At 34.5% G+C, this 20,172-nt stretch overlaps 1 protein-coding gene across 2 annotated transcripts in view; it reads left to right on the forward strand.

Moving 5' to 3' along the window:
* The first annotated feature begins 1,125 nt into the window (after nucleotides 1-1,125).
* LOC110028159 (protein IQ-DOMAIN 31-like) overlaps nucleotides 1,126-20,172 on the forward strand; it is a 32,454-nt gene continuing 13,407 nt past the window's right edge. The window contains exons 1-4 of one of the 2 annotated variants that reach the window (XM_020729901.1): nucleotides 1,126-1,355; nucleotides 1,453-1,557; nucleotides 1,971-2,108; nucleotides 19,264-19,551. In XM_020729901.1, coding sequence (XP_020585560.1) covers nucleotides 2,019-2,108; nucleotides 19,264-19,551 — 378 coding nt within the window. In that variant the 5' untranslated portion in view covers nucleotides 1,126-1,355; nucleotides 1,453-1,557; nucleotides 1,971-2,018. The remainder of the gene's footprint in view (nucleotides 1,356-1,452; nucleotides 1,558-1,970; nucleotides 2,109-19,263; nucleotides 19,552-20,172) is intronic. The other variant, XM_020729900.1, reaches the window with a different exon arrangement.

The raw sequence follows: 20,172 nt of genomic DNA on the forward strand, positions 1-20,172 counted from the left end.
AGTCGTTGTTTATGCCGTTAATATTTTTTGTGTTAGAACCACCTTGGTTGACACCAAATAGTGGCTATGCCACATCAGGACATTAGGTGAGGTTTTGGATGCCTATTGCTACATTATTTTTGGAAGAGTAACAATTTTGGATGCCCACCATTAATTAGTTCAATATTGTAGATGTAATTTTTTTATGTCATATTTTGTCCAATTTTTTAGTGTAACATAAAAAGAGGGTGTGTGTGAGCATATAGAGTAGTAAATAGTAACATTATTTACAAGATATACACAACATGCTCTAGATTACTAGACTTTAGTTAGTAGTGTAATATCATTTAGATAATGCTGTAAGCAGTAACACAACATATTTATACATCATATGAGAGTAATATGATATATATTTTTTCATTGACTTTTCCGATGTTTTAGATTTTATCTTTATTATATTTATGTTTTATTTCACATCAGTATTATTATTTATTATGATTCATTTCATTAAAAACTAGTTAGTAGTGTAAAATCATTTAGACAATGCTGTAAGCAGTAACACAACATATTTATACATTATATGAGAGTAATATGATATATATTTTTTCATTGAATTTTCCGATGTTTTAGACTTTATCTTTATTATATTTATGTTTTATATCACATCAGTATTATTATTTATTATGATTCATTTCATTAAAAAATTTGACAAAATTATAAAAAAATCATATTAATATTTATTACTAATAATAAAAATAATATATATAAATTATTTCTTCAAATAAAGCATTATGTTTTTAACTTAAATGGCAAAAATTTTCAATAAATTACTCCTTTTATTTTAAAAAAATCATTTATTTTACCAATTTTTTAAAAATAAATTCATAATTATGCACAATAAATTAATATATAATTATATATATTTTTAAATTTTTGAATATAAAACTCTTATCTACATATAAAACTCCTAAAATCTAATTATATGATTTTAAAAAATAAAATTTTTTATTGTCGGCTCCAATTTGAGAGAACCATTTTTGTCGATTTTTAATATTTTTAAAAATATTAATTAGTTAAAATTAATTTGCTATACGTGGGAAAAGAGCGTCATTTAAGTGTAGCATTAACGTTAGTTGGGGGTGGGCCAACACTTCCTTTGCTTTATTGCTACAGTGCCCTCTCTCATTTCAGTCCCACTCTCACTCTGCCTCTGCTCTGCCGTAAGGTAGCATCATCCCTTTCTTACTGCAGATCTCGGAGCTACATTTCGTCCCCCATTATCTCGTTCTGGCTGGCTGAGGGCTTCTATCAGGTTTTTTGCACCAAAATGTTGGACGGGGAGTTGTGGAAAATCTAATCCTTGGTGGATCTCACTGGTAAGCTTCAGATCTGGGAGCTCTATGTCCCTTTATTATGTTTTTCAATTCTAGCATTTACGGCTGATCTGTTTTGCTTTGCCTGGCATCGATATAGTTGGATTTCCTTGGATACATTGAGATTTTGGTGCCGGATTCAAACTCGCATGTATGGATCTTGATTTAGAGAAGGCCGATTGGGTTGATGATGAAGCTTTGTTAGGTTGAGCAGTGTTTCTTTACTTGAAATGCCGTGAAATTAGATTTTTGAAAAGTTGAAGTTTACCGAGGAATTTGTAGTACTATTTGTGATGATAAAAACTTGATTCCTGTTCTTTAAAAAAAATAAAATAAAGTCTTAGGTATGGTGCTAGCACCCAGTTCTGAAGAACATTGGTTAGCTATGAAGCATTTGGAAAATTTATGCTCAAATTGTATGTGTATGAGAAGTTTTTTACTTCATTTTACTTCTTTTTTTTTTGACATTAAGTACAAAAATGTAATCAGAAGCTAAAAAAAAAGGGCATTTGTGGATACGTAGTACGATACATAATATCATACACTAAAGGAAAGAAAACTAGTTATGATATAATGTTTACTACTTCGATTTTATGCAATGGATATGGATTGTTTCAGGTTCCAGAGTACAAGCAAAATTCATATTTATTAACTAGCTGTTCTGAAATGGGGAAATCTCCGGGGAAATGGATCAAAACTTTGCTTTTTGGGAAGAAAGCAACTAGATCCAACTTATCCAAAGGAAGGGAGGCCTCGGTATGAAGTTCTTTTCTGATGCTTTTTCTCTGAGAATGCATTCCATTTCCTTTTCTTTCTATTGAGCTCTGGTCTCACCATGTTCTTCTCATTTTATAGAGAATTAATTTTGTTTGCTCTTGAAGTTATAACTACTTGCTAGTTACTCATATAAGCTATCTGTTTACTACATTTTCAGATTATTCCACTAACAACAACAACAACAAACCTTTGTCCCACAAACCTTCAGGCTACATTTTCAGATTTTCTAACTTGGTCAATCAAAATTTGCCGGTTCTTAATGAAATGCAGTCTTCAAATCTCATGTTAAGATGGGTTTGTTAAGTGCATACTGTTCACCTACTTTAGAGTTGCTGCTTTAATGTATGGAGTGGCCTCTCAATTTTTGAACTTTTCTCTCCTTGTTTAAGTTCATCTATATCTTGCTTAGCTAGAAGGGTGTACAATTTGGATACAAGTTATTTTTAATTTTAATCTATGCCACTAGCATTTCAAGTTTCAATTTTGAATTTTGGATTTATTCAAGCTAAATAAATGAATGCTATTTTAGGTTTTGATTTTTATAAACATATGCTGAGCTATTGAGTACATGATGTTTTTAGGACATTAGAAATCTAATGCTAAATCTAGTCCTTCTAACGCTTTTTGGCTAGTCAGTTTAGTTTTTTTTTGGAAGAGCTCTCTAACTTCTATGTGCATTGAGTTTCTCATTTTTTTTGTGGGATGATTTCTCTATTTTCTTTGTTAGATGAGCTCTTTGGGCTCTTTGTAGGACAAGTTCCCCGTTCTTTGCAAGACAAGCTGCCCGTGCTCATTGTGGGATGAGTTCTAGTTTATTCAATGCTTCATATAAGTTTTAAAACATACAAATTGTTGAATTTAAATGACGAGTTCTCTTGTCCTAAGTTCAATGACAAAATTTTAGTACTAGTATAATATTTCCTTCTCCTATGAAAAGACAAGAAAATACATTGAACTAGTTCAATTCAAAATTTGGAAGATTATAAAGTTTAAATGAACAATATCATTTTTTATTTGATTTCACAATAGGCTTTCTCAAGATGGTCCGAAAGGTTTGTGTGGCTTGTATTGAGGCTGTTTTGTTTGTTCTTTTCTCTTTGTTTTGCCAAATTTTCTAAATGTTAGTCCTGGTTGGCGAGGAAAAATGTCACGACTCGGCCTAGAGCTTGGAATTAATCAATGCGAGAATATATTGTCGGACGGTAACAATTAAAATTTTTTTATATTCATTTATAACTAACATGTAACAAATGAAAGAGCCACTAAAAAAAGAATTAAAATAGTATAGTTAAATTTTACCTCATTTTTGGTTGGCCGTGTCTTCCATAAATATTTTTTCTTTTATTGTTTATCTTTTAAATAAATGAATTAAAGCAATACAGTTAAGTTTTACCTAATTTCTGCTTGACCACATTTTCTATAAACATTTTCTCTTATATTGTTCATTTTTTAATAAATTAATTAAACCTGAAAAGTTATTTAAAACAACAATAAACTAAACAAAGCTAGTGAATACTCATACTTCTAAACTATAGTAATTCAATAAAAAAGGGAGACAATATGCATGTCAATTAAACAATATAAAAACATGTAAGGGTATTTGATGGGTTGTACTATTTAATATGATCATTCAAATTGATTTTAAACATTCACTGCCTCTTACTATATCGTTTACATCTCAATATCCTTTTTAATCGATGTACGAGCTTCACAGTAACTTTGTCTAAAAATTGAACCACTTATGATTCTTCAACATAAATATCTTTTCCCTCACTAGTGCTATAAATGGGTGCTTCATCATAGTTATGCATGCACATGCAAGCAATCAAAATATTAAATCTCTTTTTTATCGTATCATTCAATAACCTGAACTATGCATGTAAATAACAGTGACATGTATGATATGGTTAAAATGAAATTAAAGAGCATTAAAATCTAAGCCAGTCGTGGAACGAATCAAACATGGAAGGAATCAATGTTACTATAGTTTGAAAAGTATAAGTACTCACATCGCTTAGCTTGCTTGACACAGATTCCTTAACTACCCACCTTCTATACCCAATTGTCTAACATTTTTTTAATTAAATATTAATTATAAATTAAGAAAATTAAACTTTAATTAAAGCATATCTTATCTTTTAAAATGATTCGATCCTTGATCTTGCAATTATCTCTCCCTTACTCAATTATGTCCTAATTTCAGATACATCTATTAAGATTTAAATGATGAAATATTCATATAAGATTCATTGATTAAATTAGTAAAACAACTTACCTTTAATAAAAAATTTGGGTTTTGCTAGACTTTCACTCTCCATTTCACACCTGCAACTCTTCCTCTTTCATCGTGATAGATGCTCGTGTCACAGAATGCCCTCGAATTCAGGACTTCATAGTTTATATCCTATTTCAAATAAATATTATTAACCTATTAATTAAATAAATATATACTCATATACACAATTATTCATATAATAGTATATGTTAACTTATTAATTCATTAAACTTACCTTTTTTATAATATTCAGCCTCTGACGTAGCTCACGCACGCTTGAGTTTCCCCCTTTTCCTTTTGTCTCTGCACGCGAGTATCATGTACAAAGGGTCTCCTTATTTCCTTCCGGTCTGCACGCGAACACCATGAGACCTCTTACGCACTGGTGGAGCCCTTGTCGCACAGGAAACCCTCGACGTCGTCTCCTCCTTCACACACGACAGCTTGACTGTTCTTCCTGCCCTTCTTTTCTTCCTCTACATGCGAGGGACTAGGTTTCAAGTCTTTTTCTTTACTTCACATTTGACTTGGTTGACGATCACACGTGCAGGTAAACCTTCAATCTCCTCCTCCCATGAAGTTGTTTACATTGTAGCAATGTGTGTAGGCTTCAATAGGTTTGCACACAACCTGTCTTCCTCTTCTTCTTCTTTCTTCCGTCTCCTCGCTCTCTCGACTCTTGGGCATTTCTATCGTTACAATGGTGCGCAAGAGTTGCTCATCCTATAATAAGAAGCTGTTGAAATATCGCGATCGAACCGACACAACTCATAAAATTTATTTTATTTTATTACTTTTTATTTCATATTTTAGTTATTAGAATCTCCCCTCATAACAATTTCGTCCTCAAAATTTATAAATATACTCTAAGCCTCAAATCACTTATCTTTAAGTAAAACTTTAATCATCCATAAAATTTAGAAAGTTTAAATCTCTTTCAACAAGATGAAACATGGATATAAATATACAAAGGTTTGATATAATATTACTCAACTAAATTTCCCCCATCAACTGAAACAAGGTAACATTACATTTGAAGCGAGTTAACATAAAAAAAACACTACTCGTCTTTTGATAAAGATATACATTAGAATAACACTCCCATAGCATATGATGAAACATAACACTCATCAATCCTTGGCAACATCAACATCAACAGTAGATTCTTCAGGCTCTCTATTAGTAAGAGAATTAACTTGAGGTTGAACTGACTGTACTGATTGAACTTGAGTAGGAGCTGAAGCGATAGACTCTATCCTTATTTGCGTACCAGCAGTCTCCTGTGAAGGAGCTCCAACTATTTTCTATTCTTCTGACGTTTTTCAAACATATGAAGGGCAATATCTAGCTATATGATCAGGCTGCTGACACCAATAACATGTATGAGAGCCCATCAAATATTCACCTTTATACTTTTTTCCACATTTGACACAATTAACTACGGTACTATGAGAAGTACCACCACTGAATCTTTTTGAACTGAATTTGGGCTTCTTCATATTGAATCAACACTCTTACTCTTGTGTGCCTTTATGACTAAGTTGAAATTTAAACTCTACTCGTCTAGTCCACTCTACTAATACTGAATAGTCATTGATCTCCAAAGACACCAACGGTTGTCTGATCGAATCCTTTAATCCCAAAACGAATCCGTAAGACTTCTCTTTTGCAGTAGCTATTAGTTGTGGAGCATACCTTGACAGTGCGGTGAATTTTGTTTCATACTGCATAACAAACTTCTTTCCTTGTGCCAATTTGATGAATTTGTCTTGCATCTGTCTTCGAGCAGATATGAAACAAACCATTATCTGAAAAGTTCAACAAAATCCTTCCAATTTATCATCATGCTGGTTATGTCCCCTAACTTGTCTTGACGCTGTCCACACCACCGCCTTTTAGCTTCTCAATTTAGCACAAATGTAGCTAAAGATACTCTTATTTTCTTTAGGCCACACCATGCTATCTAATATTTTCTCTATCCTCATCAACCAGATTTCCGCTTCAATCGGATCTTCAGTTCCCTTGAACAAATGTGGACACAAACCTTGAAATATTTTTAGGTACTTATCCACAATAATAGTCTCACTCCCACTAGACTGTAATATAGACTTCTGAATCAGCTGAGTCAAGACAACGTTCATCTAAGTCTGAATATTCGTATTAACATTAACGGCCGTGGTACTTCTTCATTTTCTACCACATTCATCTCTTTTTAAATCTCGGGTGCATCCATTTGCCTAAATTACAATAAGTATTTAATTAGTATTAATTTACATTTTCACTTTTATTATCATTAAAATGTTCTCGTAATTATTCTATTGCCTCTTTCATCACATTGTATTAATTAATCCTAAATCTTCTTCTAATATCACTTTTTTCATGGTCTGACCCGGTGTTTAGAATTAACTAAAGTAGGAACAGATTATCGGATAGTGAAAATTAATAATTTTTTATATTCATTTAATATAACTAACATCTAACAAATGAAAGAGCCACTAAAAAAATGAATTGAAATAATACAATTCACTCTCCACTTCACGCCCACAACTCTTCTTTCCTTGTAATGGAAGTTTGCATCACTAAACACTCTACAATTCGGGTCTTCATACTTTAAATCCTCTTTCAAGTAACTTTTATTAACACATTAATTAAATAAATATATAACACAATTATTCATATAATAGTATATATTAACTTTTTAAATTATTAAAATTACTCTTTTTATAATATTTGGCCTCTGACCTAGCTCACGTACACTCGAGTTTCCTCCTTTTCTTTCGGTCTCTGAAGTGTCTCGTTTGTAATAATCAATTTTTAAAAAGTCGGGTAAATTTTTTCGCAATCTAAAATATATCCCAAATTTCAGTTTCCTGATTTTTCAACCGAATTAATTTTATAAAATTCCACGTATTAAATCAAGTAATTTGATATATAATACTATATATAAATTATGAATGAATTGAAAGTTATAAAAATCAAAGATTATAAGCTAATTAAACCTTAATTATCCCTTTAAATACTCCTTCCTGATACCCCCTCACTGTTCTTAACCGACCTCACATATGATATTTAGCTTGTGATGCGTCAAATTTAGGGGACAGAGCTTCACAATTCCTCTCCCCCTCTCAATTTCGTTTGTACGACTCTCCCTCCTCTGTCATCCTCGGCAGAAGCTCTTGTGAAGAGCTGCAATCGCAGCTCAACCTGCAGGCACGAAGAGAAGGGGCGAGCGATACCTGGGAAGCCGCACGACATGCAGTAAGTCGCGTCCCACTCCCTCTTCCTTCTCCGAATACTTTCCTCGTTTCACCTCCTTCCTCATGTCGTTTTGGTTGTGGTATATATAAAATAAAATAGAACGATTGACAACGAAGTGAAAATTATAACGAGAAAATTCACACCAGAAAACAATAATACCGCGGAACACACAAATTTATGTGGTTCGACAAATTACTTACATCAACGGAGTTGTAGAGGATTTTACTACTTGAGGAATTTGTACCAGTCGATCGTATTGACTTATAAGAGGGATCTCTTTCTTTCTTTCTGTCTCTTCTCTCTCTGCACCGAGATACATCGAAGAAGATAAACTTACAAGTGAAATAAACTCAATTTCTCTTTTGTCACAAACCACCAAGAAGAAGCTAAAGGAGAACAATTTTCTTTTTCTTTCTTCTTCATTCTACCGTAATGAACTATTGCTTGCACTTCACTTCCTCTATCCCGAGGAAGCCCGGAGAAGAACACAAAAAGGCCGTGCTTTAATCTAAAGGAAAGCCGTGCGATACCTTCCTTCTTTCTACCGCCGAAGAAAAAGCCTTGGAGAGCGATACTTGATCCCGATTCTTCAATAAAGATGTAAGATGCGATGTATGCGATTATATGTTTAATTTCTTTAATAGTTATTTTTAATTTGCAACAGAGTCAAAAACTTGATCCAAAACAAAAAGAAGGTAAATTTTTCACTGTGAAGCAAACAAGAATACAATTATAATATTTAAATATGAGATACTACGCAAGTACACGTATCATTATCAAGTAATATAAAACTTTTTAATTAAGCACCGATTGTCGAATCCACAGGGAGAATAACAATATGCACTTTAGAAATTTAGAAATTTTAGATGATAAAAATCTATTTCGCAAAATATTCTTACTTGAACTTAAGATGCTATAATCAGAATGAAAATTCGATTCTTTTTGTAATTTTTGTTTTATGTAAATAAGTTAAGCAACTAATTAACTTAACTAACTACTTACAAGATGAAGAGTATATAAATAAAATATCTTTTTTCTTATCTTGAATCAGTAATAAATATAAAAATTATGTTGTGAATATATGCTAAATGTGTTGTACCAAATATGAACAATTATATTTTTTACCCTTACTAGAGATGCTATAAAGAACATTGACTAATCTATAATTTGAATAGTCTTGAAGACCGGTTAGGTAGGGAAGATACCAACTTTCACTCTAAAGTTCCTTCTTCTCTCTCCACCTGAGAAATAACATCTCGTATCAAAACCTAAAACTATAAATCAAATTGGGGGCTTTGACGTGTCACTATAAAGTTCTCTCACCATTGAAAAATTTATTTTCTTATTTATTTGCACTCAATCTCATAAACTACATTCTCATTCATGAAATCAATATGTGATTTTAACCATTGGTTGACTGAGACAATACCATATCGAATCTTCCATGTTCTCACAACAGATATTAACATCTTAATTGTCCAAATTAAGAGGTAAATGAAGTGTGAGGTTTCAAATCATCACAAATTCTTTCAACATTAAAGCCTAATACTTCACACATCTCTTAAATACTTAATCACTAATCATTTTAAGGAAAAAATGTAAAGAAAATTACTTAGAATTCATGTAGAAAACACAACCACATATGAGTTTAAATGTAAAAATTATGCACAAAACAAGAAATTTAGATTAAAACCAAACGTAGTCACAAAGATAAACACTTATCTCAAATCCTCTCCACCAAATGTCTTGAAGTTCCTTTGAATTTTCTTTCTTTACTCACAATACAAACTAACATTCAAAATAAAAAGAAAGTGGCCGGGGGTGGCGGTTACTTGGATGAATGATGACCGTAAAATCTGATAGGTGATTGGCCTTTTTTCGTGGATAATCTAAGTTTTTTCTTATAAAAATCCAAGGAATAGGTGATTGGCCTTTTTTCGTGGATAATCTATGTTTTTTCTTATAAAAATCCAAGGGTTGCCTTGGCGTCTCTTCAAAAAGGTGTCTCCATTTAATGAATCTTTTACAATTTGCTTTCTAAAAAGCCAATTGAATGAATTTTCGTATTCATGAGATATTTCTCACGTTTTTACCAAGGGTTGCTTTAAACTCCTCTTCAAAATAAATTTAAATTCAATGAATCATCAAATAACTACTTCTGGCGCTTAGGCGCGGGGTACTTGGTGCTTAGGCGCGGCTATCTAGCGCTTAGGCTCTTTAATTCATTTTTGCTCCAAATTTGATTAATTTTAACTTATTTTAGTATTTTTCCATCTATTTGATTGTATCTGAAAGAAAAACACAAAATATCTTTCATTAAAGCTCAATATCTAAAAAAAAATAGGTATAAAAATGTGTATAAAAATAATATATATTTTAAGCGTATCAATACTCATCTCGCTCGAATCACACACACAACTGTTCGCCTGTTTGCGACTTAAAGGAACAGGGCAACATGAAGGGAGGCATCGTTTCGCGAACCAGGAGGTTGGAGCAATTTGCGAAAACTGCAGGGTCATAGTCGCGACCTTTCGAGATCGGGAGCAAGGCGATGGGGGAGGTTTCCTATCAAGCTCCAGCTAACAAATCTCTCACTTGGAGACCGATACACTGACTACAACGTCATCTTCCTCGAACTGATATCCTTCACTGAGTGCGACACATTTTTCCTTCAAACTTGAATCATCTATCTCTGCAACTCAAAACCCCTGTCTTCACACCAGAAGACCAATTGAAGCTGCAGACAATTTCAGTTTCTCAAGAGTAACACTCTTAGTCAACATATCAACATGGTCCACATAGCCTTGCAACTCCATGTTATTGCCTAAGTTACTCTTGTCTCTGAGTACAACTCCCACTGCATTGACAATATCCAGCCTCTATTGAAAGCCTTTTTCAACAAATCCAGCCTTATATCTCTTACTGTCATCATACTCAGTCTTCACCCGGTACACTCACTTGTTGTGTAATGTCTTTTTTCATGGTAGAAATTTTGTCAGCTCCTATTTGCTCGAATTTTCATTTTGCAAGATTTCTTCATAGTTCTGTAATTCTTCACTATCTATCTGTGGAACAATAGGAATAGGTGCCTCGGACCCACTCTCTACCACATTCAACGCTTCTCCATCTGCTAGACATGCTTTCCTAAAGTCACCTGTAACTTAATTTCGCATCAATTCCCGATGGAATGTTGTATGGAAAGAAACCTCTGAATCCTTATCCAGTTATCAACAGAACTATGAACTGCTAGCAGTAGTGCATCCTGTACTTCTTCAAATACCACATTTGCACTATCATTCTTCATTTTCTTGGGATTCCTGCAGTTCGTCTTTATGTGGTCAGACTTGCCACAATTACAGCAGGTTGCTTGCTGGTCAGACTTTGATTTTGATCTCCCTCTATTTGAGTTCCTGTCCAGTGTTCTCCATCTGAAATTAACATTCAGTTCCGAACTCGAACCTGAGATATCGCTAGAATCTTTCCTGCATACCTTCTCAGCCAAATCAAATCATGAATATCATCATATTTCAGTTTCGATTTACCTGCAGAACTGCTAACTGTCATCCTCATGATTTCTCAACTATTTGACAACAATGCCAACGATATCAACGCACGTATCTCATTATCAAAATTAATTTTAACAAACGACAATTGATTTGTGATAGTATTGAAATCATTCAGGTGTTGAATAACAGAAACGTCTTCCGCTATCTTCAAATTGAATAACTACTTTATCAGATATACCTTGTTATTCACCGATGATTTTTCATACATACCTGATAAGGCTGCCATGAGATTTGCAGTCGTCTTTTCCTTGACGACATTGTGTGCAACGGACCTCGATAGGGCAATCGAATAACCCAAGAACCTGTCGATCCAACAAATTTCATTTAGCCTCATAAATCCTTTCAGATTTTTTTCCCAATAATGGAAGATGTAGTTTCTTTCCATAGAGGTAGTCATCTATCTGCATTCTTTAGTAACCAAAATCTGTGCCATCAAACTTCTCGATCCCTAAAACCTTCACTTCATTTGCAGCTATCGTCTTTCCTCAGATTCGAAATAAGGCTCTCTCTGATACCAGTTGTTGTGGTATATATAAAATAAAGTGGAAAGATGGACGGCAAAGTGAAAAATAGAACGAGAAAATTGACATAAAAAAATAGTAACACAACGGAACACACAGATTTACGTGGTTCGACAAATTGTCTACATCCACGGAGTTGCAGAGGATTTTACTACTTGAGGAATTTACATCAGTTGATCGTCTCGACTTACAAGAGGAATCTCTCACTTCCTTGCTCTCTCTTCTTCTCTCTCTACACCGAGATACATCGAAGAATATAAAATTACAAGAGAAATAAAATCAATTTTTCTTCTGCCACAAGCCACTAAGAAGAAACAAGGGAGAACAATCTTCTTCTTCTTCTTTCTTTTTCCTTCTACCGCAATGAACTATTGCTTGCACTTCTCTTCCTCTATTCGAGGAAACCCGAAGAACACAATAAGGCCGTGCTTTAATCTGAAGGAGAGCCGTGCGATACCTTCCTTCCTCTTTCTATCGCGGAAGAAGAAGCCTTGGAGAGCGATACTCCTCTCGCTCGAACCACACGCACATGAACAAACGTTCGCTTGTTCGCGACTTAAAGGAATAGGGCGACATGAAGGGAGGCGTCGTTTCGCAAACCAGGAGGCAGGAGCAGTTCGTGAAACAACACCTGCCTCCCGTCTCTCTCTTGCGCGAAACAGGACCCGCCCTCTGTTTTTTGAGAAGTAGTCGCTCCCGCCTCTACTGTTTTTGTGAAACCGTAAGATCGCGAAAGGTTTCCCTCTCCCCTTTGGTATTGCTTCGGTGTTCTGCTCACGAGCAAAGGAGAAAGGGGTTAGCATGCTTCTCCCCTTGAGTTGATTTCTGTGAACAACAGGTGGTTTCCTGTGGTCTTCTTCTTTGGCCTAAGGAGAGAGAGAGAGAGAGAGAGGAAGAGAGAGGAAGGAAGCGAGAGACTTTATTTTGTAAGTCAAGGCGAACAACGATTTGTAATTCCTCAAGTAATAAAATCCTCTGCAACACCGTGGATGTAAGCAAAAATTTGCCGAACCACGTAAATCTGTGTGTTCCGTTGTTCTTTTCTGGTGTGAATTTTCTCGTTCAATTTTACGTTTCATCGTTGATCGTTCTATTTCAATATACCACAACAGTTCTTCTCGGCTTTAAGGAATCCATGTCTCTAGCATTGTAGCTGAGTTGCGTAGAGGAGGCGAGCGGCCCGCACAGAGCTGCAAATTTCATGTTAGGGACCCGAGACGAAATTGGGAAGTGATAATTCTTATTTCACACTATTTGAGATATTCCTTTTCTTCCTCACATTTAGTTTGATATTTGCCTCGTTTTATATGCATTATTCATTTTTGGTAGCCGTCAGAAGTTCCAAAATTGTGTCGTAAGTGTCATAAATGGCTTATGAGTTTCCATAAAGGGATTCCAACATGAATTCAAGAGGGTTAAGTGGGAGTAAGCAAAGTTAAGAAGAAGAAAGAAGAAGATTAGGCAACTTTGGAGAAGGGCTTGTTGCTGAGAAGGCTGTTGAACATATGTTTTAGCAAATCAATTATGTTTATGTTTAATCACTCTATGAACTATGATATTCTGAATTTCTAAGTCGTTTAAGATTTCAGATTGTTTACCTATTACGGTGAGCTTTAGGAGAGCGTGTGGAAAACTCATTGCAGGTCGACTTCGCTAATTCATGTAATTTAATTTTATGCTAATTAAGTAAAATAATTTAGTTAACAAAAATTGCTTGAATTTTAAGGTTTGATATTATGTTTCATAGATTGTTAAGATCAATTGCTAAGATCAACTTAAAGGTTATCCATCATTCAACTAATTATTGAAGTTGGCATGACATATGTTGTGAGTAATCACATTTTTTAAATATCAACTATCATTTTTATTTTAAAATATATGTTGATTACATGTATGCTGCAGTTTAGTGAGACTTATATTACAGTAGATTCTTCATATTGTATATATGAAATATGTGCATAAAAGATATGTATATGATGCTTATGTATGATAGATATGATGTGTAAGATCGACATGATAGGAAAAATATGCATGATGAATACAGACAATGCAGAGTAACTACGCATGAAATAGATATATAAATGATATGAGAAATGTATTATGATAGTTGTACAGTAAAGTAAGAGTTAATATGTATGTTAGTGGATTGCATAATGATCTCAGAATAATGTATATACGCAGAATGAAATAACTTATATATGAATGATTGTATGTGCATGTTCAAAAGAAGATTTCACCCTCTAATGGTACAAACATAGGACGCCAGTGTACGCGCACGTGTAGGGCTTTTTTACCACCCCAGACAACTGTGATAGTTAGTTCACTAAGTCCTGTGCCGACGATATAATATCGTTCACGGGCGAGTAGAACATAGCTTTCCTCCTTCGACAATTATAATATTTATATTACTAATTGTTGTGCTGACGAGATAATATTGGTTATGGGCAGATAAGGGTTTTTCCACTCTAAAAAAATTGTAATATTTATATTACTAACCGTTGTGCCGACGGAAGCTAAAGAGAGTATTATCGACCAAGAGTGTGTTAGGTTTGTTGACGGTGATCTTCACAGAGAAGATGTGTATGCATTAATATAAATTAAATGCATTTAGAAGATTACTGTATGTTCATTTATAAAAAGGGTTATTGATATATGCATTAACATTTATTAGGTTGCTTATAATAACGTGAAAGATAAATATATTATAAGATTTCTTATAGACTAACATGTATATCGATTTTGTTTTATTGAGTTATTATAGTTTAGAAGTGTGGTTGCTCCTAAGTTATTTTGTATTGTTTTGTTTTGAACATTTGAACAAGGTGAATAGAAAATGAGCAAATATGTATGGAAGACGAGAACAACAAACATAAATGTACAAATTTCTACTTGTTAATTTTAATCGTTCTATTTAGCGGCTCTTTTATGTATTTGTTTGAATATTAAATTGTTAGTATTAGAATTAGAATAGCAGAGTTGTTTTTCACCATACGGACCAACGATGCTCTTCCTCTCGCAGCACTCACACAGTAAACCCTCGACGCCATCTCCTCCTTCACACGCGACGTAGCTCGATTGTTCTTCATGTCACTCCTCTTCTTCCTCTATACGCGAGCGGCTTGGGTTTGAGTCTTCTTCTTTACTTTACACTGTACTTGCTCGACGATCATGCGTGCGGGTAAAACTTCAATCTCCTCCCACGAAGTCGTTCACATCATAGCAATGTGCGTGGGATTTGGTAGGTTCGCAGACAATCTATTATCCTCTTCTTTCTTTTTCTTCTGTTTCCTCGCTCTCTCGATTCCTAGGCTTTCCTATCATGTCAATGGTTCACAAGAGTTGTCCGTCCCTTAATAAGATGTTGTTGAAACGCTTTGATCGATCCAACACAACTCAAAAAATTTAAGACTTCGTATTTTGTTTTTGTGACTGCTTTATAACTGAAATGAGTTAATTTGGTGGGCTTTTAAATACATTTTAGCTTTGATCATGTCATTTCTGATGGTGCGGGAGAGTTATTTTCTTTGTCATGTTCAAGTCGCTTTACATTGGGCAGTGACGAAATGTTGCCGTATATCTTTTGTAGCTTTTGAATGTCTGAGTAATTTGATGCATAAGCTTATACAATAAGATAATTTTATGTTAGTATGGCTTTTGACAAATTCTAATAACTCTATTTTTTTTTATCAATTAGAAACTGAATTTATGATTGGATAGACCCTTGTCAGAGGCCTTGAGTGAGTTCAGCCTGGTCAACTACAAGCTTAAGATTATTGACATAGAATCTGTTTGGAAATGGTAGTAAAACATTGAAGGGTTTTCCAAGCTCTTTGGAAATTATTAATAAAGCAATGAAGGGTTTTGCCATTGTTATACCTCATCAAAGAGAGCTTGCTAACAACATTCTCTATATTCTAGCAAATTGTTTGAAAAAAGAGAGCTTGCTAGCACTTGAACAGTCTCTATACGCTAGCAAATTATTTAAAAAATTCATTTAAATTCTACTAAGCTAGTGATGCTGACAAGAGCAAGTCTTGTGAACCTTTGTAGGGGTGCTTACTTGATTTTTGGGAAGATCAGTTGACAATTTACAATAAAACTTAATATAAGAAGATTTTTTATTCGAATTTAGTGACATGCTTAGTCTGGTCCATCTCTCCTCAACAAGATTTGAGAGTTGTTAGTTTTAACTTTGATGGTGGTTGAGCTTCTGCGATCTGAACTAAAAAATGATTGGTAGGCTGAGTAAAGAGTTTTTTGGGTTGTCGAGGATGAGGATATTCTAGACGGATTTTGAAGACTATGATGTTGTAAATTAACTGAAATATTTCCTTGGAGAGGATGAACTTGGGGAGCATCTTATTGTAAATGTTTTAAGATTCACTGGATCATTTTTGTCTATGAATTCTCCATTTTATTCAGTTAAAAAGAGATGAGTTCTTATTGCTCATCCTTTGAAGATCTCTTCGTGTAATCGGCATGCTCCAAAGCCCGACTTCTTGTTCTTGACATCTTCCTTAATCTTCACGCGATAGAGAATATTGGATCAAATTTTTTCTGTAGGATATACCGGACCTTTACTAACTATTATGGATGAAGCCTAATAGAAAAAAAAGAAAAATAGTAAAAAGAAGAGAGAAAGATAAACTAGAAGTAGAAGATCTAGGATTTTACTAGATCTTTATTTGAAAATACATGCTAATGTGTCCTATGTTGATCATAATGAATTTGACTTGGCCCATGATAGGTTAAGATTAAGGTTTTTGAACACAAAAATAGCTATATTTCTTCTTACACAAGTTACATAGTAGGGCTACAAAAATATATAAAATTTTCTAGTTGATAGTGTCAAAATTTTGAGAAAAATAGGCTGAAATCTGATTAAATTCGATTGGCTTTTTCCTTTGATTTCATTCCATTAAATAACGATCTTACAATTTATTTTAGGTACAAAATAAAATGCATATAATATATTTTAGGTAACTTAATAATACATATTCCTAATCTAAATATTCAACTAAAAGGGAAATAAATCAGAATAAAGATATTGGAAATAAAGAAGCTCCTAATTATAGAAAACTTCTAATTTAGCTGCCTGATTTTTGTCCTTCCTGATTGACATCCGCTCTCAAATTGATGCTAACTAATCAGAAAACATCAAATTGCTAACAAAAAGCTGATAACATTGTCGGGACAAAAAATTCTTAAGTTGCCGAAGTCGAGAGTGCCAAAGCCTCAAATTGCCGAAGCCTAAGAATGCTGAAGCCAAAGAGTGTCGAAGTCTGAAAGTGCCGAAGCCTGAGAGTACCGAAGCTCAGAGTGTCAAAGCCTGAGAGTGTTGAAGCTCGAGAGGCCGAAGCCTGAGAGGCCGAAGCCTGAGAGTGCCGAAGCCCGGGAGGTCGAAGCCTGAGATTGCCGAAGTCCAACAATGTCGAAGCCCAAAAGGCCGAAGCCTGAGAGTTCCGCAGCTTAAGAATGCCGAAGCCCAAAGCCGAAGCAATCGATAATGCCACAGAAACAACGATGTCTAGTGAAGAAGATCTGAATCAGACGAATGATGATACAAACATAATATCCCTTTTCAACCCAAGGATCTTTAATTCCCACAATGAATGGATTTTGCACTTTAGAATAAGTTGCATCTCTTGGAAAGAAGACCTACGACATTTATCTGCTTGTCGAACAAGTATGACTTATGACATTTATCAGCCTGTCGAACAATTCCGATCTTCTTCAAGATATACTTCAACTTGTTTTTTCAACAATGGGACATTGTGCCTTTCGAAACCTTTTCACGGAGTACCGTCCAACAGTGTGTGGAAGATAAGTAGCATCTGCAGGCGGAGCCAACCCCGAGGACGTTTTCGGCAGTGGGACCACAGGAGCAGCAACCACCATGGATGGGAATCAAGGCTCGTGGAGGAGGCGCAGTTGTGGCACTAGAGTAATCCTAGGCGGAAAAATGTGGTGCTCCAGATTTTACGTGAAATCTTGTAGGTAGCTCGATCGTAAGGGCTCTTCAAAACGAACCCCGGGCTCGATCCCATCTTGACGGCAGCGTTGCGGTACTTCTTTTTGAGACGACGTTGTTTCTCCGCTATCTGGTTCTTATTGAAATCGAACTGTAGCTGAGGCAGGATCTCGTTGAAGAAGGGTCCCGTGTTACGCTGGTAGTTTGCGTGTGTCATTCCCCTCTTCGACGTAAACTCCAAAATTCCCTGCAAGACCTTCATCTCGTCTGCCTGAGTCCACAACTTCTGAAACAACTGCCGGGATTCCTCTCCTCCGCTTGTATTGGCGATTTGACGATGGATGTGGTCGCTTATGCCGATCATTTCCTCGCTATTAGTGACTTCGTCGTCTCCTGCGGCGAGATCGTCCTCTCTGACGGAAGGCATGGTTGTGGTGCGGGGTTTTAGACAATGTAGACGAGCGAGAATCAAGGAAAGAAATAGTTCATCCCTTTCCGCAAGAAGGCCGGCGGGAAGGGAGTCTTGACATTCCTCCAATAACTACCTGTGTTTAGGGAAAAAACTTGGCTCTGATATCATGTCAAAGTTTTGATAAAAATAGGCTGAAATCTGATTAGACTTGATCGCCTTTTCCCTTTGCTTTCATTTCATTAAATAACAATCTTATAATCTATTTTAGGTACAAAATAAAGTGCATATAATCTATTTTTAGTAACTTAATAATACATATTCCTAATCTAAATATTCAACTAAAAGGGAAATGAATCAGAATAATGATATTGGAAACAAGGAAGCTCCTAATTATAGAAAACTTCTAATTTAGCAGCCTGATGTTCGTCCTTCCTGATTGACAGATAGCTGTCCAAATACTTAGTTAACTCATGATATATTTTAAGCTACTTATGTAATCAATTGAGTAGGAACTTCTTTTGATGAGTTCCATTGTCCAGATCATAAGTGAGTTCATTCTAAGTGGGTGAGTTGCCTTAGGCGACTTAACGACTTTCATTCCAAGTTCGTAGGTGATCAATCCTTTCTTTTGACAATTTTAGTTTAGAGGTTAGTCGATTCAATCGACTTTATGACTGAAGTTTTTTAAAGAATTGGTTTTGGTTCCTGGAGATTTGTTGTTAGAAACATGCCTTGATTTAATTTTCTCAAAATTTCATTGGGTGTACATTTTTTGTTTCCACAATTAGTATCATGATTTGGTTACTTTTTGAATTGCAACCCAATTGATGCACATTACCTTGGGCTGTTGTGATAGACTGTAACCAGTAAATTCCTTTTACCTTTAGCTGGAATTTGGTAATGTCAATATTGCTAGAAAGGTGGGGAATTCCAATATTGCTGTCCCTGTAATTACATATTTTTCGTTATTGACTAGAATTTAACATAATTTATCATAAACAAATTGTGCTTAATGTCTCATTATTATTACTAGTGTTAAATTCTTTTCAATGTCTCTTTATTACTCTAAAAAAAATTTCTTTCACCTGATATAACAACTTATATAAAAAATTTTTATTTTGCATCTTGAAGAAAATTACAACTCAGAAAGGATTAGCTGTGGAAAAAGTGCCCCGAGCTTCAGATGTGGATTGTTCAGTGACTTCTGGACCCGTGTTTATCAGTACCAGCAGTTATGTGGTTAACTCTGAACTGGAAACTGGAACAATTAAAGGATTAGACAATGATGAATCAATCATAGCATCAACAAATACTGTTTTAGAAAAGGATGTCCGGGAATCGGTTTCACTAACTGATCCTGAAAAAATAAGGAAGGATCTGGCAGCCACGAGTGTTCAAGCGGCCTTTCGGGGTTACTTGGTATTTTTCACTTGAAACACTGACACTTTATTATTTCATGTTAACATCAGAATATTGGTGCATGCAAACTTGATACTGACTTATTATCCATCAACAAGTTTAATAATTTTGTCTAAATTTTTAAATTCTTTGATAATTTCTTTTATTTTGATGGATTGTATAATTAAATCTATTTGCTTCAACTCAAGGATGACTCTCTCAATATTAATCTTTTTCAATCCGAAATTGTCTCAATTTATTTGAATGCATAGACTTGTACAGGCTACAATATATACATGTTATAGATAGATAGAGAGAGAGAGATCAAGAGAGAGATAGAGAGCCGTATGCTTGTTTTGATATGTGCATTTTCACAATTCAAAATCAAATTATGTTTCTACAAATTTATTTAACCAGTCTATTTAATAATATCTTACAATATTATTTTTATGTACAAATTATATATTCATATATTTTAAATGTATACAACTACAAGAGCCTTTATCCCACTAAGTGGGGTTGGCTACATGAATCCTTTTTTCCATTATGTCCTATTGATTTTCATATTTTCATTTAATTCTAATAAATTAAGATCCTTTTTTATACAACATGCCTCTTTATAGGTCTACCTCTACCTTTCTT

This window comes from Phalaenopsis equestris, unplaced genomic scaffold, assembly GCF_001263595.1.
Source record: "Phalaenopsis equestris unplaced genomic scaffold, ASM126359v1 Scaffold000496, whole genome shotgun sequence".
NCBI classification, from domain to species: Eukaryota; Viridiplantae; Streptophyta; class Magnoliopsida; order Asparagales; family Orchidaceae; genus Phalaenopsis; species Phalaenopsis equestris.